This window comes from Somniosus microcephalus, chromosome 16 (genome assembly GCF_052327205.1).
Source record: "Somniosus microcephalus isolate GS21.2 chromosome 16, FLI_Smic_1.0, whole genome shotgun sequence".
NCBI lineage: Eukaryota > Metazoa > Chordata > Chondrichthyes > Squaliformes > Somniosidae > Somniosus > Somniosus microcephalus.
This window is the reverse complement of record NC_141002.1, coordinates 85,785,826-85,812,993: the sequence shown is the minus strand read 5'-3', so window position 1 is coordinate 85,812,993 and position 27,168 is coordinate 85,785,826. Positions and strand designations below refer to the sequence as shown.

Sequence of the window (27,168 nt, the reverse complement as noted above, 5' to 3'; positions counted from 1 at the left end):
CGCATCTGGCCATTGGAAATGCCGGCGTTCAGCATGAACAGCGCATGCGGGGAACGCCGGCATTTCCAGACCTCGAGCGCGTGCGACTGCACAGGCAGCGCTTGCGCAGTGAACTTCGTAGATTTCATTCATGAAATCCGTGAGGGTAAGTCCTCAGAAGTTACACTTGAAAAAAGCAAGTGTAAAGTGGTTCATTGGCTGCGGAGGAAGAAACATTTTATCGTGGAGCTTCTGAAATGCAATATTTTTGTTTGGGAAAGGGAGGGAAGTTATTTTAAGAAATTTTAAGTAAGCTTTAAAGTTAAAAATTTTTTTTTTTAAAGGGTTTTCAGAACGGTCGGTAGAAGGAGCAATTGTGGCTGTGTGAATGGAATGTGAGAATGAGTTATGTATGTATGTCCACATATATTCCTTTATGTATATGTATGTATGTTTTATATTCCTTTACTAATGTGTATGAATGTATGTTTTTAATTATGATTTTCAAATAAGTTACTTTCTCTGAAAGTCATAATTAAATAATACATTCATACACATAAGTAAAGGAATATATACATAACACGCAAAGGAATATATACAGACATACATACTTTCAGAAGCTCCACGATAAGAAATATCTTCCTCCGCAGCCTCTGGAGCAACTGTACCCATGCTTTTTTCATGTGTAAGTTGTAAGGACTTGACCTCACTGAAAGCAGTAATGAAAGCGGCGAATTATACTGCGCACGCGCTGCCTGTGCAGTCGCACGCGTTCTGCCTCTGAACCCCTTCGTTCAGAGGACAGGAAATGCCGGTTTTCCCCAAAAGCACTGTGCATGCTGAAAACCGGCATTTCATCCGGCCAGATGCGTAAGTACCCCGACCGTACTCGCGCAGTTGGAAGGGAATTACTGGGCCAACATTTTACATGTCAATAAAATGAAAAATTTAACAATTGCACGACTTGCCCCCTCGCATCTGCGACTGAGGGTCCAAGGAGGTGCATTGCGCAAGAGGTCATCATCGTACGTATCCTCACACTGTTCCCTTTGGGGAACTGTATGAAGTGGTGGAAGGATTTATGGCCGTGATTAACGCTCATTCCGTGACCGTAACCATCTTTGAACCAGCCATTAGGGTGGTTAGTCCTATGGCGGGAGGGTTTTACGGGCTCCCACAACCCATCTGAGGGGGGGGGGGCCACCAACACCCACGGACGCAAGTATCCCGCTGGATGTCCACCCAGAATTTAAAGTTGGAACTCCGACTCCACTTGCCGGGACTGTCTGGAGTGGGGTTCAAAACCCTACTCCTTCTGGCCCAGCGGCGGGGATGCTTACTGCTACGCAAAAGGCCCACTCCGCACAAAAGGTGACACCCATACGTTTCCTGCGCCTCTTCCCTCCCCGTGACTGGAGCCCTATGCTGCCATTTCACGTTGCTAATCGGATTGGGCCTTTGTCATAGCGGTAGGATCCCCGCCGCTGGGCCAGATCAGGGTAGGGTTTCGAACCCCGCTCCAGACAGTCCCGGCAAGTGGAGTCGGAGCTCCGGCTCTAAATTCTGGGTTGACATCCAGTGGGATATTTGCGTCCGTGGGTGTGGGTGGCCCCCCCTCCTTGTATAGCTTGTGGGAGCCCGTAAAACCCTCCCGCCATAGGACTAACCGCCCTAATGGCTGGTTCAAAGATGGTTACGGTCACGGAATGAGCGTTAATCACGGCCATAAATCCTTCCACCACTTCATACAGTTCCCCAAAGGGAACAGTGTGAAGACACGTATGACGACGACATTGCTAAATAAATAAATGGAATTTAAAAAATTCTTTTAGGGCTTTTAAAAGTCTTTAAATTGCTTTAATTCTCTTTAAAACTACTTCAGATTACTCAAAATAATGTAAACATTTAAAAAAGTTTATAAAAGTTACCAAAATCTTCAGAAAACTTCCAAAAACCTATTTAAACTGCTGCTTTGCATGTAAAAATCCTTAGCAGCTTGACAGAAACATTGGGGGCGTGTCCAGTGAAACTGAGACCTCAAGGGGCGTGTCTCACTTACACTGCACGCTCCTGGCTTCGCGCTGGCTACACTCCTGAGCGGCGTGACGTCATACGCTGCCCGGGATTCTTCTTTTTCATTCACCAAGTCCAGGCGTCCCTGGAGCTGATCGTCAGTAGCGCGGGGTAAGTGTAAATACGGGGCTTGCACGCGCTGCAAGCCCCGTTCTGGAATTTCTGGGCCAATACTTCTGTAGTCTCGGAGCAAGATTTTATTTCTGCTGCTTGTGCCAGTAGTATTACAACACTAAACGGAGTGTTTAAATTGAATTGTAAGCGCCATGTGAAATGGAGTTTAATGTTGCCAGGTATTATCAGAAACTAATTTAAGCGTCTTTCTGGTATGTTGCAGTTAAACTGGTGCATCAGAAAGTAGATTTTACAGGGGTTCTCTTTCCCTATCACAAAATTACTGCCTCACAGCTGTAAATACACATTATAAAGTTAACATTTGTATCTTACTCGTTATCTCATTTGTATCTTACTGAAGATGTTGCCTTAACAAACTGGTAGTGGAATGGTATACACAACAGAGGTACAGGAATTGAACTGTTTAAGTAACTGTGTTTTGTCCCAGTTGAAATGAAGCATCAAAATATATATTTTGTTTCAAGGTCAGTTTTCATAAAATTATGGTAATTATCACCAGCATAGGTAATAGGATGAACAAGCTGGGTCTGACAGCTGAGGGGTGACCTAATAGAGGTCTTTGAAGTCATGAAAGGTTTTGATAGAATAGATAGAGAGAGAATGTTTCCACTTGTGGGGAAGAGCATCAATATAAGATAGTCAATATAAGATAGTCACCAAGAAATCCAATAGGAAATTCAGAAGAAATTTCTTTACCCAGAGAGTGGTGAGAATGTGGAACTCAGTACCACAGGGAGTGGTTGAAGCAAATAGTATAGATGCATTTAAGGGGCGGTTAGATAAGCATATGAGGGAGAAGGGAATAGAGGGTTATGCTGATAGAGTTAGATGGGGAGAGGCTCGAATGGAACATAAACGCCGGCATTGACTGGTTGGGCCGAATGGCCTGTTCCTGTGCCGTAAGTCCTCTGTAATGTGACCCAGTGAAATCACTCAGAAACAACTGATTATTTATTATGATGTTAGTATAATAATCACAATTGTTCACTGACCGTATACACAGATATTTTGTATATTGAGAAATCTTAATTACATATATGGTTAGTATTGTCATAGAAACAAAAAATATATAATTAAAATCACTGCTATTTTGTTTCTCCCTGCACAGGGTACCTTGGTTACACAAGTGGATTTTCTCTTTCTTGTATGGTCTTCTTTGTTGGCGTTGTAAGTATGGGCTGACTACATTAAACAGTAAAACAGGGCTAGTGTTAGAATGGGCAGATTCTGTGCTGGAATGCAGACTGGCAATCGATCCATCAGTTTATGTCAGTTTGAGAGCTTTGCTGCAGAAGGGAGCTTGCCCATTAAGATAGAATATGTGATATACTAACAGGAATTTATAATCACATCTGAGCAGCAATGGCAGAGCGCTGTAAAGGCCCCCATAGACAGTGACCATAAGAAACCATTTACTCTTTGTGTAGTAGCATTAGAGCAGTCACACCGCCAACCTCAGCATGACGGCATAGGTTCAATTTTATCTTCTGCTAATTTCTAATCAGCTCCTAGTCTGAACCATGCCAAGCAGGGAGCTGTTGGGCTGAAGTCTTCTTCAAGGGGTGGGAAAATTGGATCGGGATCTTCTGCCCGGATGAAGCCTTGTGCCTTGTGACACCCACCCCTAGAGGGCATCTGCAGCAAGCACATTGCTTGGCTGCCCTCTCTGGTTAAAGGTGCTATATAAATGAAATTTGTTGTTCTATCGACCTATTCTCTATAATATACATTTAGTATGTTTGACTAAGTCGCTGCCCCCTCATATAAAGTCTTCTTTTGTAGTACAGAGGATTGCCCTGCACCTTAGCTATATTTTTACTGTATATTTTGCACAAAACATTCATATTTTCAAATACACCTACTAAAATATTCTTCCAGGTAATATATAAGAAATCTCAGATCCCTTGCCCGTTGCCTGCACTTGCTGGTTATTCAGGAAATCTGACCGCACCGGCCAACACCACAGGGCACGTGGTAACAATGTATCCAATGGTACGCAACAAAACCACTGATCACGACGTGAACCTCATGATGCCCTATGTTAACGGTCACGCAGCAACACGCGAAGAAGATGATTCCCACATCCACACTAATGGCGTCAGTTATGAAGCCCATCAGGACGACGACATGTGCAAACCAAAATACTTTGTGTTCAACTCGCAGGTATGCCAGACTTCAAAAGTCTTTAGGAAACAATTCCCTTGTATGCTAGCTCAGTATTTCATGAGGTTTTTTTTTCTTTTTTTTTTTTTTAGACAGCCTACACCATTCCCATTTTGGCCTTTGCGTTTGTGTGTCACCCTGAAGTACTCCCAATCTACAGCGAACTTAAAGAGTAAGAACTTCATGCAGAACCTTTTAGCATTGCAACAAGTTGTGTTTATAAACATTCCATGTAAAAATGCACAAAAGTATTAAAGGAGGATTAAAGTCTAAGGGGGGTATTTCCCCAGCTGAAGAAGTTATTTCCCCTTATAGTCAATTTATTTCACCTCTTATGGTGAGCTTTCGCTTCAGGCCTTCATTTGTATCTGGTGATCTGGCAACCTCTATTATGCAGGTGGTCAGTGAGAACAGAATAAAAAATCTTTCACTGTGTAAGCAAGGTATCGTGCAGAGCATTTAAAAAAAGAAATCTGTTTATTTTTCAGCCGATCGCAAAGGAAAATGCAGCACGTCGCCAATGTCTCCATTACGGCAATGTTGATCATGTACCTGCTGGCTGCTCTTTTTGGCTACCTGACCTTTTACGGTGAGTCAGAATGCAAGGAATACTGGGGGAAAAATTCAGTATCGCCCCGTTTGGGGCGCCATTATCAGCCGTGCGCAAAGTTTAGCGCCTGGCACTAATTATCGCCTCCGACTTCAAACTTGGCTTTTATCGCCCCTGAAGGTGATTGGAGCGCTAAATCAGGCGCTTCACACCTGTCTTAAAGTGCAAAGGCCGAGGAGCGAGGCGCTACCTCAGAGAGCTGGCGAAGCAAGGAAGGGCAAATCAAAATGAACCTGCAAAGTGCTGCTCAGTACCCAAAACTCCTTCACACAGCGTTGAATCTCTCCAGAAGTCTCTCTCTCTCTCTCTCTCTCTCTCTCTCAGAATGCGTGGTGCAAAAATGTCACCAACAAAAAAAGGCAGGAAGCGGTCGCCTTTAAATAGCGCTCCCCCAGTCCCTTTCCGACTGCAAAATGCTCCCCTCAACCTGTCGTTGCTAGCGGCAGGCGGTAAGGCAGGGGGCGCCACGCAATATCCGGTCCGGGGCGCTACCGGGGCATTGTGCATTCAACTGACGTCACGATCTGCCGGCGCAGGAGATCGTGGCGGTAGTGTTTAGCGACGCCGCAAAATGTCTAGTTATTTTCGCGAGCGGCGCAGACATCGCCGCGCCCGGGCGCTAGTTGCTTTGCACCCCATTAGCGCCCTCTTAAGGCGCTAACGGGAGGCGCAAACAACTGAATTTTTCCCCCACTGAGTTTGATAATCCAAACATTTGTTTCTCTTCGAATCACATACTCCAAAAGTGCAACGTCCCTCCGTGGTGAGGGTTTTTGTTTCAGTGTTCCAATTAATATAACTCCCAAAATGTCAAGTGGAAGAGTAACAAAGTGCCAACATTTGCTGCTCAATTTATCTCTTTGCTTACGGACAAGGCTAATTGTGATTGTGTGTTTTTTTTTCCTTTCTCCCCACACAGGACAAGTTGAAACGGAATTGCTTCATACTTTTTCAAAAGTGTACACGTTTGACACTCTGGTGTTGAGTGTTCGCCTGGCTGTGCTGGTGGCCGTCACACTGACTGTGCCCATTGTGCTTTTCCCGGTAAGTAAGAACGTGGCTCACGACGACCCCTGAACTTTCAACCGCAAATGGTTTCTTTTTTGGTACTTTTGAAGATTTTCCATGTTTAGCGTTTATGGGAAAAATCCACAATTCATTCGTCACCACCGATCGCACTTAACAGCACAGTGCCCAGATCTAGTGTCCATCAAAGCAGTACCCGTGCTTCTAAAAATGCAAACTTGGCCTGTCGCTATGGGAGCTAGAGCACCGTCCTTTCACCCGTGAGACCCCAGTTCAAATCTAACCCAGATTGGTAGGGTAAATGTCTCTGTCAGCTGTAAGGACCCAGAAAATAATTTGGGCAATCACAACCCAGTTCCTAGTAGGTAATGAGGATAAATAGACCCCTGGAGTGGCAAATGGAAAATACACCTTGGCACTCTTCAGAGTAAAGGGATCTGTACTTTGCAATTGGTTGCCTATCCCTGACCTAGGAGTGCCTAATATTGACACTCAGGAGAGAATTTTTACTCTTCTGGGCCCCACAACGAAATCTCGGGCCTCCTCTGCCCCATGCTTTCCCACTCCACAACCACGATTCCCCTCCTGAACCTCTCCGATCCACTTACCTTATGCCGGGGACTGTCCCCTAGGTCCCCGGCACCCTACGAGCCACTCGATTTTAACGGTCAGGCAGCCACTTCCCGCTCCCGGATGGGCCAGCCGCTCGCTGGGCCCCATTCCCGCCTGGGAATTAAAATCAAGCCCCCAGTGTCTTGGAGTGGAATAATTTTCAATTCTGGCAGCAATATGATCACCTTGATTATAGTTCTGGAACAAAATTTTCATGAAAAAAAACATCCTGACACATACCCCTTCCCCTAAAGATCTAACAAAGTCTGTATTTACAGGCAGCAATAAGTAGGTTGGATGCACTAGTATAAACTGTTATAATTAGCACTACTAGAAAATAACTGGCATGTGTTCGGTAAGTTGTGTTGTGTAAACGAAAGTCGTTGAAGGCCCTGCTATCTGAAGTTGTGCATTACTGACTGTTCACTTTATAGTTACGAAGTAAAATAAACACTCTAAAATACACAGTGGAAAATGTTTGCTTAAATGACAATAAGAGGGATCAGGCTTTTGTTGCTGGAAATAAACTGATGTTTAAAGGTGAAGGAAAGTTTAGGAGGTGGAATTTTTTCCAATGTATTCTCCCATTATGTACTTACAAAAATATGCCTTGACCTTTTCCTTTGAAGTCAGTTTACTGTTGCGTTTCCTTGCCTCTAGCCCTTTCTGGTGACAGGGAGGAGCCCCGTGCATTCCCGAGCAGGTCCATTCAATGACGTCCATCCTGGGAGCTGATCCAGAGCTGGCCAACCCTTGAAAAACTCACTAGTGCTACGTGCTCCACCAGCAGTATGTTTTCCTAGGGTCAAGGCAGTGCTGAATCAGACCTCAACCACATGGTCTAAAGTTGCAGCTGTCAATGTCATTAACGGCGCTGCCCTGTGTCAAATTGTCCCCTACCCTTCAACCGTGTCACCAAAGTGGCCAGAGTACAAGGAGATCTAGCGTGGTGGGTCTCTGTCCGCGTATAAAACACTTGCTGTTTTTTAAAATAACATCAAGCATATTTTTATGAACTTCATTAAATGAGGAGTTACATTGACATTAAACCAGATAAATGGGGTAAAATTGTGCCATTCATTTTCTAAACCGAGACCATTAGCTTATGCTGCTTGTTTTCTGGAAGCTGAATGTTTAAGGAAATGAAAACCATAGCAAGGAAGCTCTTTCTATTGATTTATCACCAAATGAATCTGGGTGTTTGGGCCTGTCCTGGCAGGTGTTTATGTGAGTTTTCATTCTGGTTTGATCCAACAGGTGTGAAGGGCAATGACTCTTCAAATCTCTTTCTTGCACTTGCCAGATCAGCCACAGCGGTGGCTCGTGTTTTGCACACTGGCAGCTTCAACTTTCTGCTTTAGGCCTGCAGGCCAGCTCACTTCAGCTTGGGAAATTCGGGTAAGCCAAATCAGGCAGCACACTATCCCTAGTTCTAGCAATCCAGGTTTTCCTGTTGATGACAAGACTATTTTACTGCTCACTCCACCTTTTGATAAAAATAAATTTGTACTTCTTAAAAATAATTTGCTGCAGTATATCTTACTTTAAATGTATGTCAGTGCTGCCAAACTACAGCATAATGAAAATCTCCTGTTGATACAACTCTTGGTTAGGCTGAACATGTTTGATTTCAGGATCTCTAACCTTTGACTTTGCTCTTGGCAGGCAAATAAATTCTGTCATTGTAGGTTGGTTACAACAATAACTTGTATTTATATAGCACCTTTATTGTAATAAGACGTCCCAAGGTGCTTCACAGGAACATTAAAAGGCATGACACCGAGCCACATAAGGAGAAATTAGGGCAGGTGACTAAAAGCTTGGTCAAAGAGGTAGGTTTTAAGGGGCGTCTTAAAGGAGGAAAGAGAGGGAGAGAGGCGGAGAGGTTTAGGGAGGGAATTCCAGAGCTTAGGGTAAGAGTTTATTGTAAAGAAAGAGCTTGCATTTTTACAGTGCCATATCACGTCATCAGGATGTCCCAATGTGCTTTACAATCAATAGATTCCTTTTGAATTATAGTCACTGTTGTTATGTAGGTTAAGCAGGGAGTTAAATGTGGCACACCTATGTAGTAATATGAATAAGGCATAGAAAAAAGTTCTAAATCATAAATTTGAGCTTGCTGAGGAGCTAAAGCCTTTGATAAATGATGTCTGGTAGAAAATGCATTCTATACATTTAGGCAAAATGAAGTAGTTCAGTATTCATTAACCATTTCAGAGGTGTCTAAAAGGCAGGACATTTGGAGAGTTCTTGGGTAGTCTTCCCTTATTTGGTTTCATAAAACAAACCACTTTTAGAGAGGGCACTGCTAACTGCAGCCATTTGTAATGTTCTATCCTAGTTACAGTAAACTCTTGTTTAAATGGCACTTAATCATCCGGAATACTTTAATAACCGGCAAAATAGATGACCGGTAATCTTGCCGAATCCATCCAGCACTCGTTTTGCCGAGTCCGAGTCTCCCGCGGTGGCCGAGTTAGTCAGTGGTTTTTATTTTTGTTTGTATTAAAAATTGCCTTGGTAGGTATACCTCTCTGTTACCCAGAATTTTTCATCAACCGGCACCATCCTGGTCCCATAGGTGCTGGATAAGAAAGAGTTTACTGTACTTGCCTCAGAGTGAATTAAACTAATAGATGTGAGGAGCAGGGGTAATTAGCATGGCAATCAAGCAATATTTTCAAAACCATTTTTATTTGGGGTCTGGGCAGAAGTAGCACATTGTACTGCATTCTGGATTCAAATCTTGCCCAGACGGATGGGATGGAAGTAGCTCTGGGTAGCTTGGAGGTTCCTAAATGAAATAGGTTTGAGCCATCGTGGACTGTGGCTTTGTAAAGATTGGCACAAAATTGCAATATCGCTCTGAGGCCAGAAGGATGGCTAGTGTGGGAAATGGAGAAATTAATTCTGGTACAAGTCGAGGGTACTCTTCTGATTTTGAATTTAGCAGGTGGATTACGTAACCTGGGAGTGCGTGATGCTAATGCGAGGTGCTCAAAAGAGAAAATTATTCAATTTTTCTCACCGCTGACATTCTTTTCCTTGAATTAAAATAAAGGTGTTTTTGATTAACTAACCTTCATTGATAATTTGTTTTAATTTACTTTGTCAAATTCATTTATAATCCTAGAAATAAATGTGTTCAGCCTAATGGGAAAGACATCTGGATGAACTTTCTTAATCTTAATTCTTAAACGACCTTTAATGAAACAAATTAAAATGAGATTGGTGTCTTTAATTATCAGCGTTGCATGAACAAAATCAACCTGCTTTGAGTTCATTTGAAATAGGGAGAGACTAGCACCTGATTAGGGTCTTGTCATGGGCATAGTTTAAGATTTAAAAATGAATGTAATCCAGTGTGAACCAGTTTCGTATGACAGCACTACCACAAGGTGAAGCTTTTGAAGAATCTGGACTATAGCAGAATGGTTTTGTCATGCAGCGTTTAATTGTTACCAGAAAGCTCCTTCATTATCGACTGTGTCGCGTTATTTGCAAAGACAATGCTGTAGTTCTTTTCGCCATAGGATCTGATCATTTTAGTAGTGAAAGGCGGCTCTTCCAATCGAGGCATATAAGGCAGAATGTGTGGTGAGTTTAAGTGTAATGTCTCTCAGAACTTTTATGGTTCTACCACAAAAAAATTACCTTTTTTAAAAAAAAGGTGGTATTGAGTGCCCTAACCATTGAAATGTAGCCTCAGAACACGTTAGTGCAATTTTGGGTTGTCTTGCAATTACTTATTTTTGTCTGGTCTTTGCTTGTCCCATTTTAATTACACAATCTTTCCAGCATTTTGCAAATGCTAGAAACAAACATTTGCTCTGGCTGTCTGGTACTGCATGGAAGCACTTGTTCCACATTATATGGCTTCCTGCAATTGCTTTTTAATTGTAATTCAGGCCACGGTTAAATGTTCCTTTTCGAGATTCCTCGTTACTTTGCCTGCATCGCAAAAAATAGCTGCAATGTGACGCATCTAGAGCTTGTCCACTGTTTGTGTTTATTAAAGTCCCGAGGCCCAGGACTAAGTGTTGCTGTTGAGTCCTGATTGATCCAAATTGAGCTAAGGCAGATTCAGATTTTTCCAAGTTCTCTCTGGACTTGATTGCCACCTCAGTTTATTCCATATAAATGAAATGGGAGATGTTAGAAGAGAACATACATACATAAGAAATAGGAACAGGAGTAGGCCTTATGGCCCCTCGAGCCTGCTCTGCCATTCAATAAGATTCAACGAGGTAAACAGCTGAAGCTGTGCAATAGAACTGATCTGGAGATCTTTGACTGAGAGATCTGCAAGGTGCTGTTTCAAATAGCAAACTTTGGTTTTGACCAATATTCTTGTCTTATAGCTGAAGAGTTTAGTTCATCTGCAGTGTCCTACATGAAATGAACTTGGGCGGTATTAATTCAGTTTCTAATGTGCAAGAGTCTTCGCACAAGACAACCCCTAATTTGGCACCAAATTGGCTATCTCAGACAGGCCACAGATGACTGATGTGGGAAATGGAAAAATGCTCTGTTGATACAGCAGGAGGTCCTCCTTTGAAGTTAGGGCTGAAGCACAGTGTTGGGCCGAGTTAAAAGAGCTTGGGCTAAAAATTGAGTAGCGCCCCAATTGAGGCGCCAGCCTCGCCAGGGCGCTAAAAGTAATGCCCTGGAAACACTCGCGCCCCCGCACCGGAAATTGAGTGGTTGCACCCCAAAGGGAAGCGCGGCGCTACTGGAGGCGCCCCACATCCCTCTTGGGGCGCTGTGAGTGAATATTGTGGCGCAACGTGCCGCAGCACCACACGCTGCGGTATTGCAGGCCTTCCTCCCCTTCTTAAAGGGGAGGGGCCTTGTGCAGCGCGATCTGGGGCCCAGCTGGGCCCCCGAGGATCGGGAGTGCAGGCAAAAGAGCCCAGCACCGAAGAGAAGTGCCGGGCTCTTGGAGCGCAGCCGGCACTCCGCAGGGGCGGGGGGGGGGGTCAGGAGGCCGGGGACGGGAGCGCAGGCAGGTGCTGGCAGACGGCCAACAACAAAAATGTCTGCCCCGCACCTCGCCTTTAATTTGCGCCTTCCCGGCCGCAGGTAGGCCCCCCTGACCCCATCAGACATAGCGTCCGGCAGTAAATCAGGGGGCGCTGCCGAATATCGCGGCCGGGGCGTCAGCGGGGCGCTGCGCACACCGATGACATCATCGGCAGCGGCGCAGCGCTAATGGTTAGTGCCACCACTAACATCCCGCGGAATTTAGCGGGAGGCGTGGGCAGTGCCGCGCCTGGGCGCCAGTTGGCTTGCAACCCACTTAGCGCCCCCTTAAGGCGCAACCAACCGAATTTTCCCCCTTAAATCTGCATCTAACCGTGTACACCAGACCTGAGAGTGCTTGATGCTGACATCATGGAAAGTATTCCCTTTCTCACCTTACTGAACACAAAATCTTCACAAACAGTGTGTTTCGTTGCATTTAAAAAGGATACTTTGGTGAAAAAATGTGCATGCAGATTACTTGTCACTCATTTTTTCTCCTAATCTGGAAATCTGCTATTTATTCATTCATTCAAGACTAGGTAGTGGGATATCTGTCATGCTCAATTTTCCTCATTACTGTGACTAATACCTAAAAGCATGTCTGCTGCATTGCAAAGAACAGAGGTGGCTCACTATTGCTTACTATGTTATTGTTAATAAAAAATAAATAAAGATTATCTTTAGAACAGTTTCTGCTATAAGTGAAAGAGCTTACAAACATGCCTTGCATGCTGCAAGTTACAATTTCATAAGATGTTTCTTCAGAGAGCTTTACACTGACCGAGTAAATGTCTATGTGTTAGTGATCTAAATACCGTTTCAGGATTTTAAAATGTGAGACTTGAGAAACTGCTCATGTGGTATTTGGTGGCCTGCTGGCTGCTAAATAAAGGGTTAAAAGTTACAATATTGCAATAACCGAATCAATGTTTTAATGCAACACGTTTTATGTAAGAATAAGCTAATAGTATTCCAGGGAAAATTGACTCAAATATATTTTCCTTCTTGTTCTCCATTCCCTGAACCATATCACTCGATTCACAAGAGTAACCAATTCTGAAGGACGGTCCACTTGAATTCAATCAAGAACAAATGCAGACTTTCTAAGGCAACCCCCGCCACCCAAGTTAAACTAATACTTTTGCGAACTAATTTATTCATATAACAAAGCAATTTGTACCAAGTGCCTAAAAGGATACCAAGCAGCAGTGGCAAAGTTCAGAGAGATGACTGAAAGCATGGTTGAAAAAAGTAACAGGCCATATTTTGCGACCCCTACGGGTGCATATGAGGTGTGCTCGCGCCCGTAGGGGCCGCGCAAGTTCCGGGTTTAGGCATGCGCTAAAGCCCGGAACTTGCGATCTGTCAAGAATCCTCTTGACAGATCCTCCGCATCCCCGGGAGAAGGGCCTCTGCAGGTGGAGAGTTGAGCTATTTGCCCGACTTCCGCCCGCTGAATACCTGTGAAATTCTTAAGGCGTAAGGCCTGCTTTTACCAGCATAAGAGTTTTAAAAATAGAAAAATAAAATGTTAGCACTCATTTATACTTTAAAAACCCTGTCCAATAAGGTAAGTTTATTTTTAGCCCTGTTAAAACATATAAAACACATGTGTTCATGTATTTTTTAAGTGATCCCCATTCATACATATGGGAGTTCCATACGTACAGAACTCCCATAAGTATGAATGGGGATTCCCTTCTTTTATTGGTTGGGCCGGCCCACGTGATCCCAGGGACTATTGCTAATCGCATGCGCCCCTGGGATACGGGTACCCGGAGAGGCCCAGGATTGCAAGCCTCCATACCTCCTGGGCCACCAGGTAAATGCGTAGGTTGTTTACAGGTCGGAGGCCTCCGATTGCAAATTTTTGGCCATTATATTGATGAGGCTTTTAAAGTCGGGGAAATGGATCTAAGGTGCTGAGGTTTAGAGAGTTAGCCCTAGAGGTTAGGGTTAATGGCTAACGGCTTTGCCACAGGAAAGGGGAGATGCACAGCAGAACAGAATTGGAGGGCACAGGCTAGGATGTAAGGCTGGAGGAGCTTTCACCGTTTGGATGGAGTGAAGCCATGGAGGGTTTTATAAAGGACACAAATTCTAAATTTGATGCAGTGGGAAACAGGGAGGCAATGAAGGATGGCGGTATTGGGGTGAGCTGGACTCAGTGTGGGTAACAGAGATTTGGACAAACTGTGAAGGTGGGAGCTCAAGAGGCTGACGAGCAGATCATTGGAAAACACAAAAGCAAAAGTATTGCGGATACTGGAAAGCTGAAATAAAAACAGAAAATGCTGGAAACACTTAGCAGGTCAGGCAACATTTGTGAAGCGAGAAACAGAGCTAAAGGCCGTGATTTCACCGGCCGAGGCAGGTCCTGGGCAGTTGGGGCCGGTGTCACGGTCCCAGCCCGCTGCCTACTGCAGCCCGCACTCTCCAAGAGCTTTTTACGTTGATTGGTCTTGTTAAGCCCGCCCTGCGCGGTTCCTGGACAATTAATAGGAAGTGGGTCTGATGACGTCATTGACGCGTCATCAGCCGGTTTTCTTAAAGGGGCCATGTCCAAATTGATCTTGACAGTTGTGCTGTCAGTGTTCTACAGCATTGAGGTGTTGCAAACACTGACAAGCACTGCACAGAGGTGCACGGCTGCACCCAGGCTCTTCCATGACTCCCTCCATACGCTTATGGAGGGAGTCACAGCACGCAGGGAGGTTCTCTTCCCTTCCAATGGGCAGAAGACACCTCCCCAGGAGATCAACGCAGCCTGGTTGCACATTGCACAGGAGGACACAAGCAGGTATGTCATCGGGAGGACCAGGCTGCAGTGGCGCAAACCTTTCAATGATCTCAGTAGATCACAAAACGTTACTTCCAACACTCACTCAACCTCATCCTGCTGTGCCACTCATCACATCCGCATCACTCTGCCTTCCCTACCCTACTCCTGCACATCTTTACTCACACCAACTTACCTTGCACCTCCACCCATCCCTTTCTATCTACATTATCACTTCCCCATCTCACTAGCCACCCCTCACACTCACCCTCATCCTAATGCAATCATACCAACTAACAACACACAAGGGTAGGCACTTGGGTGGTTTAGCCAATGTTCATGTGAAGTTTCTGTTAATGTGTTATCAAGCATTGAAATCTATATTTTCAACACTTTACCTTTGATATACCTATCAATTCGTCCAATAAAAAGCGACGAGTTAGGAACGTAACTAAAGGTTTTTATTGACTAAATAACAGAGCCCACCCTCGTGGGTGATCGGGTCCAACAAGGAGGAATACCAGCCAGTCGACTACCTTTATACCTGGGCAGGTAGGTGGAGCCATGGGCGGAGTCGGAGGTGGTCAGCCCAGGTATAACAGCGCGACAAGAGGCGACCTCGTATAGTGATACAACAGTGAGAACGGTGATAACAATACAACAGTGATAACTATAGTGTAACGATAGTGAACGATAAAAGTGGTTTACCACATTCACCCCTTGTTTAGATTTGAGTCCGGCGGGGTGAAGTGTACTACCAGTTCTGGTATGTCAGTCTGTCCGGAGGCCTCGTAAGCCTCTCCGATCGTCGCAGCGGCGGTGCTGCATTATCCGGTGTTAGTGCTGGTGTCTGCGTGGTCGGCGAAGGCTCGTGGGGTTCCGGCATGCCGTCTACCTGGGCTGGAATTGGGGGGGTGGTGGGGGGGGGTAAAGGTGGTGTCTCCGGAGTGCCCGAGGGTGCGAGGTCTCGTAAGGAGACAGTGTCCTCCCGCCCGTCTGGGTAAGCCACGTAGGCGTACTGGGGGTTGGCGTGCAGGAGGTTCACCCTCTCGACCAGGGGGTCTGTTTTATGGGCCCTCACGTGCTTTCGCAGCAAGACGGGCCCCGGAGAGGTCAGCCAGGTTGGTAGAGTGGTTCCCGTAGTCGACTTCCTGGGGAAAACAAACATTCGTTCATGGGGGGTGGCGTTAACGGCAGTGCAAAGTAGTGACCGGATGGAGTGCAGCGCTGTCGGGAGGACTTCCTGCCAGCGGGAGGTTGGGAGGCCCTTAGACTTTAAGGCTAAGAGGACGGCCTTCCATACCGTCGCGTTCTCTCTTTCCACCTGGCCGTTCCCTCGGGGGTTGTAGCTGGTGGTCCTACTTGCTGCAATACCTCTCGCTAGTAGGAACTGACGGAGTTCCTCACTCATGAAGGAGGAGCCCCGGTCACTACGTATATAGTTCGGGAACCCGAACAAGGCGAAGAGGTCGTTCAGGCACTTGATGACCGTGGTACTGGTCATGTCTGGGCAGGGGAAGGCAAAAGGGAAACGGGAGTACTCATCAACGATGTTGAGGAAGTACACATTGCGGTCAGATGACGGTAGAGGCCCCTTAAAGTCGATGCTCAGGCGCTCGAAGGGGCGGGTGGCCTTGATCAGGCTTGCTCTGTCCGGCCTATAGAAGTGCGGTTTGCACTCGGCGCAGGTCTGGCAGTTCCTGGTCATGGTCCTGACCTCCTCGATGGAGTAGGTCAGGTTGCGGGCCTTAATGAAATGGTAAAGTCTGGTGACCCCGGGGTGGCAGAGGTCGTTGTGGAGGGTCTGAAGTCTATCAATATGCGCGCTGGCGCATGTAATTCGTGAAAGAGCATCAGGGGGTTCGTTCAGCTTACCTGGCCGGTACAAGATATCATAATCGTAGGTGGATAGCTCGATTCTCCACCTCAAGATCTTGTCATTCTTGATTTTGCCCCTCAGCTTGTTATTAAACATGAAAGCAACCGAACGTTGGTCGGTGAGGTGGGTAAATCGTTTGCCTGCCAGGTAATGCCTCCAGCGCCGTACCGCCTCCACAATTGCTTGGGCTTCCTTCTCGACCGACGAGTGTCGGATCTCGGGGCCCTGTAGGGTCCTCGAGAAGAAGGCCACCGGCCTCCCCTCCTGGTTAAGGGTAGCGGCTAGGGCGAAGTCGGATGCATCGCTCTCCACTTGGAAGGGGATGGACTCATCCACTGCGTGCATTGTGGCCTTGGCTATGTCTCCCTTGATGAGGGAGAAGGCCGCGCACGCTTCCTCCGTGAGGGGGAAGGATGTGGACTTCATGAGGGGTCTGGCTTTGTCCGCATAATTGGGCACCCATTGGGCATAGTAGGCGAAGAGCCCCAGGGTTCTCAAGTGCCTTAGGGCAGTGGGGGAGGGGTAGCTCCATGAGGGGACGCATTCTTTCGGGGTCGGGGCCGATGAGTCCGTTCTCTACTACACAGCCAAGGATGGCAAGGCGCGAGGTGTTAAACACACATTTCTCCTTATTGTAGGTGAGGTTCAGCCGTTGGGCTGTACGGAGGAATTTCTCCAGATTCACGTCGTGGTCCTGCTGGTCGCGGCCGCAGATGGTGACGTTATCTAGATAGGGGAATGTGGCCTGCAGTCCGTTCTGGTCAACCATCCGGTCCATCTCCCTTTGGAAGACCGAGACCCCGTTGGTGACACCGAAGGGGACCCTAAGGAAGTGGTATAGGCGCCCATTCGCCTCGAAGGCGGTGTACTGGCGGTCCTCGGGGTGGATAGGGAGCTGGTGGTAGGCCGACTTAAGGTCGATGGTCGAGAATACGCGGTATTGTGCAATCTGATTGACCATGTCAGATATGCGGGGAAGGGGGTATGCGTCCAGCTGGGTGTATCTGTTTATGGTCTGGCTGTAGTCGATGACCAGGCGATTTTTATCGCCGGTCTTAACGACCACGACCTGGGCATGCCAGGGGCTGTTGCTCCCCTCGATGATGCCCTCCTTCAGGAGACGCTGCACCTCAGAGCTAATGAAAGCTCTGTCCCCAGCGCTGTACCGCCTGCTCTTGGTAGCGACGGGTTTGCAGTCGGGGGTGAGGTTAGCGAACAGGGAAGGTGGCGGCACCTTGAGGGTGGATAGGCTGCAGGTGTTACGCGGTGGGCGGTTTAACATTCGCTGGTTGTCGACTGTGAGTGGGGGGAGGGGTCCACCGTATGCTAGGGTTACACTTTGGAGGTGGGATTGGAAGTCCAGCCCTAGTAGGACGGCAGCGCAGAGCTGGGGGAGGACGAGGAGTTTAAAATTTTTATACTCTGTGCCCTTAACCGACAAGGTCACAGCACAGTAGCCGCTAATGTCCGTGGCGTGGGACCTCGATGCCATCGAGATTCGGTTGCGCGTTGGCAGGACAGGGAGGGAGTAGTGGCTCACCGTGTCTGGGTGGATGAAGCTCTCCGTGCTTCCGCTGTCAAACAGGCAGGTCGTGGCGTGTCCGTTTACTTTGCTGTCCATCATCGACTTGGACAGGTGGTGTGGGCGGGCTTGATCCAGAGTGACGGAGGCTAGTGTGTAGGTAAGCGAGTCGTTGTCGTCGGCGGTCGTCAGGTCCGGGGGCTCGGTGGCAGTCGGGCGTGGTGGGTAAAATGGCGTCTCCCACGAGGTAGGACAAAATGGCGGAGAAGATGGCTGCCCCCATAACTCACATGAGGCACTATTGGGGTCGGTTGCCTTGATCAAAGATGGCCACCCCCATGACTCACGTGTGGGGATGCTGGCCTCAGTTGCCGTGAAAGAAGATGGCCGCCCCCACAGTTCGCATGAGGCACTGCTGGCCTCTGAAGATCCGCTCCTGCAGGCCTTAGAGAAGTGGCCTTTCTTCCTGCAGGTTGAGCAGGTAGAGTTCCTGGCTGGGCAGCGCGACCTCGGGTGCTTCTCCTGGCCGCAAAAGAAGCAGCCGGCGGCCCGATCGCGGGTGCCCGATGTCGGAGCCGGTACCGGGGGTGGTGGGCCCGGTCGGGTCCGGGACGCCGACGCTGAGGTAGGTCCCGGGGGCGGCGCTGCGAAGGGTATTGCGGTAGGGGTCGGGCCCGAGTCCCAGGGTCGCGAGCAGTACCTGGAAAACGCCTCCTGGTCCTGATGGGCCACCTCTAGGGAGAGAGCGAGGGCTTCAGCTTTGTCCAGGTCGAGGTCTTTAGCTTCAAGCAGTCTTTGCCGTGAGTAGTCGGACCGTAGGCCTTTCACAAAGGCATCGCGGATATTATCTTCCGTATTTTCAACAGCCGTCACCGCTTTAAAGTCACAGTTCCTGCCGAGTGCACTTAGCGCCCGTAAAAATTCAGCTACAGGCTCTCCTGGCTGTTGCGGGCGGGATCTTAGGAGGTGCCTGGTGTACATGTAATTTACCGGGCTCCGGTACTGCTGTTTCAGTAGGTTGATAGCGGCCTCGTATGTAGTCGTGTCCTGGATGAGTGCGTATACTCTCGGGCTCGCTTGGGCGTTCAGAAGTCTTAGTTTGGATCTCTGCGGGACGCCGGATTCTTCCAGGTAGGATTCGAAGCAGTCCAGCCAGTGTTTGAAGTTGAGGGCTGAGTTTGCTGCCTGTGGGTTTAGATCCAGGTACGGTGGTTTGAGGGCTTGCAGCCAAGCCGGCTGGCGTGGCTGGTGTAGCCCGGTGTCTGAAGGCTGCTGTGGCTGTGCTTCTGGGAGGGCTCCTGGCTGGTCAGTAGCAAACATCTTTAAAATTTAGTCAATAAAATTGATATACCTATCAATTCGTCCAATAAAAAGCGACGAGTTAGGAACGTAACTAAAGGTTTTTATTGACTAAATAACAGAGCCCACCCTCGTGGGTGATCGGGTCCAACAAGGAGGAATACCAGCCAGTCGACTACCTTTATACCTGGGCAGGTAGGTGGAGCCATGGGCGGAGTCGGAGGTGGTCAGCCCAGGTATAACAGCGCGACAAGAGGCGACCTCGTATAGTGATACAACAGTGAGAACGGTGATAACAATACAACAGTGATAACTATAGTGTAACGATAGTGAACGATAAAAGTGGCTTACCACAACCTTATTGGACAGATCTGTGCTCACCTTTGGAAGTGAGTTCCAGTGAATGGTGAGACATAACTTCCCCCCCTCCCGCCGCCCCCCCCCCAATTGTGATGAGTGTGAAAGGAATGGCTTGGACATTGAAGGGATGCTTTATGGTAATGGTGTGCGGTGGTGTTAACCTGGTGCTTCATGTGGCAGCCAGCATGTACAGCGTGAAGTGAAGTAAATCTGGCCATGTGATGCCATCGCTGGCCTCTCGGGCAGCAATGTTGTCAGGTGCTGATGCCCTGTGTCCCGTGCAGCATCAGGTGATTGCGGAGAAGGCGGTGTTGATGGTGATATTGGTGTGCTTGGTGATGTTGGTGTTGGGGCTGATCGTGGTGGGATTCAGAGGACCAAGGTGAGATTTTTTCAAGGCCACCGATGTTGCTGGAATAGATGGCAGCTGAAGTTGAGATGACAGAAGCGATCTGTCAATGGTGAGAGAGCTTGCTCCAAGGAGGTGGCAGTGGATAGAGAGTTTACACCAAACACTTTCAAACTGCACACAGCTCAAAAGTGTCTTCCAAGTCCTGAAGGCTCAAGCTTCTAACATTGGAACGTGACCAGCTGTGAAATGGTAGCTTTCATACCACTTTTGCAGCTGTCACCTATTCACAGCAAAGGGGAGACATAGAGAACCCGACCTACTTACCTGACGTGATCTCCGAACAACGTGAACCTCGTTAAAAAAGTGGTAAAATAGAAATAGGCTGGAAAAACAGTCGTTAACAAGCGTTTAACAAGCAGTTAAGTATCTTAAATGCCTCCCCCGTCGCTTGGTGTCGGGTCTGTTCTGAAATCGCAGACCCGACACTTTGGAAATTTACATGGAGGTGGGTTCGGAGCAGGCTCCCAACCCACTGTCAATCATTTCAATTTTGACAGCAGACCCACCTCCGAACCCACACTCTGAGCGCCTGGCAAAATCGTGGCCAATGTTTCAGGTCGAAAGGTCATCGACCTGAAATGTTAAGATCATTGGAGAAGTTGAGCAGAGATAACAAAAGCATGGATAAGGATGTTAGAGTAATGTAAAAACATATGTGGGTGATGTTGCAGAGGTGGAAATAAGCAATCTAATGGATAGGATATGGGATTCGGATCTCAGTTCTAGGTCGGAGAAGACACTAAGGTTGCACACCATCTAGTTTGGCTTGGGTAAGAAGCCAAGGAGGGGGTGGAGTCAGTGGCAAAGGTGCAGAGTTTTTGTCAGGGTGATGACTTCAATCTTCTCATCCTTTGTGACTGCTGCTGCAGCGTGGCAATCGTTTCAAAGAAGTTGTGTCCCATCCACAAATTGATGTTGGACAGGCAGCACAGAAGTGATCATGGAGTTGTAGGAAATGATGGAGAGGACAAGCTGGATGTTGCCAGCATATACATGGAAACTGACTCCATGACTATGAATATTACCACCAAAGAGCAAACATAGAAACATAGAAGATAGGAGCAGGAGTAGGCCATTCGGCCCTTCGAGCCTGCTCCGCCATTGAATGAGATCATGGCTGATCATCCAAATTCAGTACCCTGTCCCTGCCTTCTCCCCATATCCCTTGATCCCTTTAGCCTCAAGAAATATATCCAACTCTTTCTTGAATATATTTAATGAACTGGCCTCCACCGCCCTCTGTGGCAGAGAATTCCACAGGTTCACCACTCTCTGGGTGAAGAAGTTCCTCCTCATTTCAGTCCTAAAAGGCTTACCCCTTATCCTTAGACTATGACCCCTGGTTCTGGACTCCCCGGCCACCCGAAACATCCTTCCTGCATCTAGTCTGTCCAGACCTGACAGAATTTTATAGGTTTCGATGAGATCCCCTCTCAATCTTCTAAACTCCAGTGAGTATAAGCCCAATCGACACAATCTCTCCTCATATGCCATTCCTGCCATCCCAGGTATCAGCCTGGTGAATCTTCGCTGCACTCCCTCCATGGCAAGAACGTCCTTCCTCAGGTAAGGTGACCAAAACTGCACACAATACTCAAGGTGCGGTCTCACCAAGGCCCTGTACAGCTGTAGCAAGACATCCTTGTTCCTGTACTCAAACCCTCTTGCTACGAAGGCCAACATACCATTTGCCTTCTTAACCGCCTGCTGCACCTGCATGCTTACCTTCAGCGACTGGTGCACAAGAACACCCAGGTCTCTTTGCACTTCCCCTTCTCCCAATCTATTGCCATTCAAATAATAATCTGCCTTCCTGTTTTTGCCACCAAAGTGGATAACCTCACATTTATCCACATTATAGTGCATTTGCCATGTTTCTGCCCAATCACCCAACCTGTCCAAATCATACTGGAGCTTCACGACATCCTCCTCACAGCTTACCCTCCCACCCAGCTTTGTGTCGTCTGCAAATTTGGAGATATTACATCCAATTCCCTCGTCCAGATCATTAATATATATTGTGAACAGCAGGATCAATACAGGAAACTTTGATTTACCGGCACCTAAATAACCGGAAATCTCGGTTAACCGGCGAAATTCAGGAGTAGGTTCAGGTAAGTTTTACTTCATATTACGTACTCGATCTGTTGCTGTGCAATTGGGTGTGGCTGCAGCTGTTGCTAAGCTACAGAGACGCTTGAAACTTGTGGCCATTGTTCTGCACCTGTTGCTAAGCAACAGGGTTTGTTGCTTTATACGGAGCTCTCAGCTCTCCGTATCTTTTACTATAGCTCTCGGTTATTTGGAATTTTTGATGAACTGGCACCACGTCGGTCACATCGGTGCCGGATAAAAAATGTTTTCCTGTATGTAAATGAGGAAATGAGGGAGACCGAGGTTGGAACTTTGGGGTACTCCAGAGGACAAGTGGAGAGCAATTGCTGGTGCTGCACTGGCTGCAATGGGATAGAAAGTAGCAGAACATGTAAAAGAAGTCCTACAGAGGCAGACTATGGAGGAGAGTCGGCGAAGGAGGATGGAGTGGTTAAACACCATGGAGAGGTCATGGAGTGATAATGAAATGTGATAGCAGTCACAAAGGATGTTGTGGTACCTTTGACCAGAGCTGTCTTGATTCAAACAGGGAATTGTAGGAGTGGTGAGCATGTAGCTGGGAGATGGCGGTGCATTTGAAGACATTGGAGAGAAAAGGGAGGATTCTAATCTATTACAGCTTTCTCTTTTTTTCACACTTTCTTCCATAGTTTTCATCCATATACAATTTTTCTAACTTGATTGTATTTAAATACAATGGACAATTTTTTGAGTTTGTAGCTGTAACAGAATTGCGTTGAAATTATATAAGGGCATATTAGCATGCAACTGCTTAATACATTTGAATGAAGTTCCATTGTGTACTCCTTTAACAGGAGAGTTAACCGGCTTAAAATAAGCGAGTTAGCACTTCTGTTAAAATAGTAGACAGATGAATATCATACAACGGTGTTAAGCCCTCCCACACCCGTGACCTCTACTACCTAGAAGGACAAGGGCAGCAGGCGCATGGCAACACCACCACCTCCAAGTTCCCCTCCAAGTGACACACCATCCTGACTTGGAAATATATTGCCGTTCCTTCGTCGTCGCTGGGTCAAAATCCTGGAACTCCCTCCCTAACAGCACTGTGGGAGTACCTTCACCACACGGACTGCAGTGGTTCAAGAGTCGGCTCACCACCACCTTCTCAAGGGCAACTAGGGATGGGCAATAAAAGCTGGCCTTGCCAGCGACGCCCACATCCCGTGAACGAATAAAAAAAGAGCCATCACATTAATATTTGCATAGTTTAATTTCAAGGCCTATTAGATTGAAGCAAGAGTAAGTGTATCCTTGTAGGATTCAAAAATGTTTTATAACCACTTTTTTGAGCTGGCAGATATACGGAAAGAGGGAACTTCAGCTGTTGAACCTTTATTCTCAAATAGAGGATGGTTTAATTTTATCCCCACAGCCTTCAACAGACAAAAAGTCTTGTCAGTCTGCATTGAACTTTTTTCCTTTACTCCTCACCTATTCTTGTGCTTGAACTTTTGTGCCGTGTATTTCCAAGTATTCATTACAACTGATCCACTGCTCAAGACTTCAGCTTGGTATTCCTATTAGACAGTTCGAATAAAGTGCAGTGCGATTCATCTGCTGTACCCAATGGGCAACTTTACCCTTATATCTACGTAAGTGAAGTATGTCGCACATGATTTTTACTCCCTGCTTTTACAAACGTAACGGCATATATTCTGTCAAAGCTCTCCGTATCCCATTCTAGTTCATTAAGCATTAATGAGCTGTGAAACGTTTGAAAAATGAAAGGGTTGTACCACCTTCAAAGTAAACCATTCCCCTCAAATGTTAGCCCCTGAATTTTCACGGCTGTTCTCCCATTCTCCCGCTGTAGCTCCGGCAAGAAACCCGGATCCGGAGCCCCCGCAGAATTTCAGGGGTCATAATACTCGATGACACTTAACACATTCAATTGCTTATTAGAAATAAAAGTTTAAAACAAAGTATTAATTTTAAATAGCCCCTGAATAAACTATGAAAGAGAATTTGTTGTGCGGATATTCATTTCGGACTGTCTGCAGCGCTAAAAGGATTAACTATTTTTCCTTGTGCTTCACCGATATGATCTTTTTATAAAAGGTGTAGAATGTGAGTCTTGATTTTAGATTGCAGTTGATGCTGCAGTGTCCTATTCCGATGGCCCACAGCAGCTGAAAAGCATCAGGTCAGCTTTCCATTCAATTCAGCAGATCTTAACCTTTTGCAAAACCTTCCCTTTGGACAGTTTGAAATATTAAGATCAGGAAATCTTTCATCACGTGGCTTTGACACTGAAAATGAGCCCGTGTAGGTACGAAATGGGATGCTATAGAATTTCTAGTGTTCTGTTGGCAGGGATTATTTGTCATGCAATTTTACTTTTAGGTACGGGGAAAAAAAATAACATTGTTTGCAAAATTTTTGAATGATTTTCTAATAATATTTCATCTCTACAGATCCGAGCATCGATTCAGGAACTGATATTCCCAAGAAGGTCATTCAACTGGATACGACATATTGGAATTGCAGGGATCCTGCTGATTTTAAACAACCTTCTTGTGATATTCGTTCCAAACATTAGAGATATTTTCGGCTTTATAGGTAAGCTCACAGGGACCGCTGTGCGACTGATACTACGTATATTGGCCCGGAATTTGCGGTCAGCGGTGACTCATGATCTCTGTGTCGAGAATTTCAGGTTTCCCGACACGTAATTGAAATCAACGTAGTATAGCGGGGATCCCCCAGTGCGAGCTGCTGTGACATCAACTAACTGTCTAAGCAGCCAATCAAAATGCAGAATTCTTACAGACAGCGAACGAGGAAGCGAGTAAGCTCTTAAAATTCTAACCTTTTAAAAATGTTAGAGAGAGCAAAACAAAGATTGGGGCTCTTGCATGGGGAAAAGGAAAATCTGAAAAAAGAGGAACAAAAGGTTTCTTAAAAACTTCAATTTTTATTCAAATGGATAAATATAACACTGCACAAAATTAAAATTTGTTTTTCAGGGCCATAACCTTTGTTTAGCCGTCAATACACCGTTAAAGCCCCATTGCACCGAATCCCTTTGGGTCTAACTTTTAAAGGTTTATTTAACAGTAGCATTACTGCAGAAGAGCCGAAGTTTTCATCAGTTTCCCTGATTTGAGAGATTTCACTGATTGCCGGCTATGGGGTGGGGGTGGGAGGTGGGTATTGGACGCACAGTGCAGCCTGTGCAGGAGCAGTGAACGACAGACCGCAACTTCAGGATTTCGCATTCGGCTATTTTGTGGTCAGTTTCAATGGTGAAATGGCGGCGGACGCAAATTATTAGTCAGATGTGAAACATTAATACCATTTTGTTTTTGTGTTTTTTTTTCTGTATTGCAGGAGCATCTGCTGCAACGATGCTTATCTTCATACTCCCCTCAGCATGTTACATCAGACTTGTGAAGAAGGAATCAATGAGATCCATGCAAAAGATCGGGGTCAGTAAATGATGTTCTAGCAAAACGCACCAAAGTAGTTCGTGCTACTTTGTTCGGGTAGCTTTACGAAGCTGCACTCCCACTCTGAACAGAAAATCGTGGGTTGCATGCACCTGAATTTCAACGGCTCTGTGCTTGGAAGCACGATTTTGCAAACTTACCAATATAATGTAACATAGCACTTTGTCATTGTCTTACAGGATTAGGCCATTCAGCCCTTCGAGCCTGTTCTGCCATTCAATTAGATCATGGCTGATCTATACTTCAACTCCATTTATCCATCTTTGTTCCCTTGATACCCATACCTAACAAAAATCTATCAATCTCAGTCTTGAAAGTTTCAGTTGAGTCCCAGCATCCACAGCCTTTATGGGGGAGAGAGTTCCAGATTTCCACTACCCAATGTGTGAAGAAGTGCCCTCTTGTTCTGGATTCTCCCACCAGAGGAAATAGTTTTTTCTGTATCTACACTGCTGAATCCCTCAATCATTTTAAATACCTCAATCAGATCACCCCTCAACCTTCTAACTCAAGGGAATACAAGCCAAGTTTATGCAACCTGTCCTCGTAATTTAACCCTTTAAGCCCTGATATAATTCTGGTGAATTTGCACTTTACCCCTTTCAGGGCCAATCTGTCCTTCCTGAGGTTCGGTGCCCAAATCTGATTGTAGTATCCAGTTGGGGTCTGACCAAGGGTCCGATCCCCTTGAGAAAAAGTCCAACATTCCATTAACCTTTTTGATTAATATTTGGATCTTTGCACTAACTTTTAGTGATTTGTGTATATGGACACCTAAATCCCTTTGCTCTTCCACAGCTCCTAGTCTCTCATCACTTAAAAATATTCCGATTTGTCTCTCTCAGCTGCAAAGTGGATGACCTCACACTTCCCCACATTGAACTCCATCTGCCATAGCTCTGCCCATTCACTTAGTCTGTCTAAGTGAGTGGGCATCAAAAGCAAAACTGGCCAGTAAGCCTGCAAATTGGCCAGTTTGTGTTCCTTTAATCCAAACACCTCACTACTGTAAATGAAAATGGGTATGAAAAATTATTAATTGTCTTTACATTGTTTATTCAGCAATGCTAAAACACATCTTTTTTTTTCTTGCTCTCCATTCTTCAGCCTCTATTTTCTTCTAAATCATTAACAGTAACAATTTTACCAATTTCATGCTTAATGGGACGTCTGCCCTAGTACTGACCCTGTCCCAAAGCCTGGGGAAAATAAAGGGGACCCACATCTATGCTATTTATGGTGCTGCCTGGGCATCCACCTAGCAGAGATGTGACGAGATGTGGCCTACTTCTGCTCCTATCTTCTATGTTTCTATGGGATATGGGGAGAAAGCAGGGACAGGGTGACATGAATCAGCCATTCATGTGGAAATTACTTATGAAATAATACTGGGCGGCCTGCTGGTGGCGCTGTCCAGGGAGAGTATAAATACTCGGGCATGGGCCCAGCTTGCTCAGGACATTCTTTTACAGGAACTAGTGAAGAACACGACTAGATCTCCATGTTGTAAAACAGTTGATTAAAGCTTTGCTTAATGCTTAGACCAAGTGCCTCGTAGTTTTCTTACGTCACAGGGTACTGAATTTGGATGATCAACCATGATCTCAATAAATGGCGGAGCAGGCTCGAGGGGCCGAATGGCCTACTCCTGTTCCTATCTTCTATGTTTCTATGTGAGGAATTTGGGAACAGCACTTTGGCGT

At 46.3% G+C, this 27,168-nt stretch overlaps 1 protein-coding gene across 3 annotated transcripts in view; it reads left to right on the top strand.

Moving 5' to 3' along the window:
- The window catches only part of LOC147106357 (sodium-coupled neutral amino acid transporter 4-like), a 99,810-nt gene that overhangs the window by 63,705 nt on the left and 8,937 nt on the right, over positions 1 to 27,168 (top strand). For 2 of the 3 annotated variants that reach the window (XM_086009399.1, XM_086009398.1), the window contains exons 10-16: positions 3,296 to 3,354; positions 4,066 to 4,350; positions 4,443 to 4,522; positions 4,839 to 4,939; positions 5,880 to 6,004; positions 24,431 to 24,575; positions 25,347 to 25,444. In XM_086009399.1, coding sequence (XP_085865525.1) covers positions 3,296 to 3,354; positions 4,066 to 4,350; positions 4,443 to 4,522; positions 4,839 to 4,939; positions 5,880 to 6,004; positions 24,431 to 24,575; positions 25,347 to 25,444 — 893 coding nt within the window. Of the gene's footprint in view, positions 1 to 3,295; positions 3,355 to 4,065; positions 4,351 to 4,442; positions 4,523 to 4,838; positions 4,940 to 5,879; positions 6,005 to 7,855; positions 8,736 to 24,430; positions 24,576 to 25,346; positions 25,445 to 27,168 lie in introns of those variants that run through there. The other variant, XM_086009400.1, reaches the window with a different exon arrangement.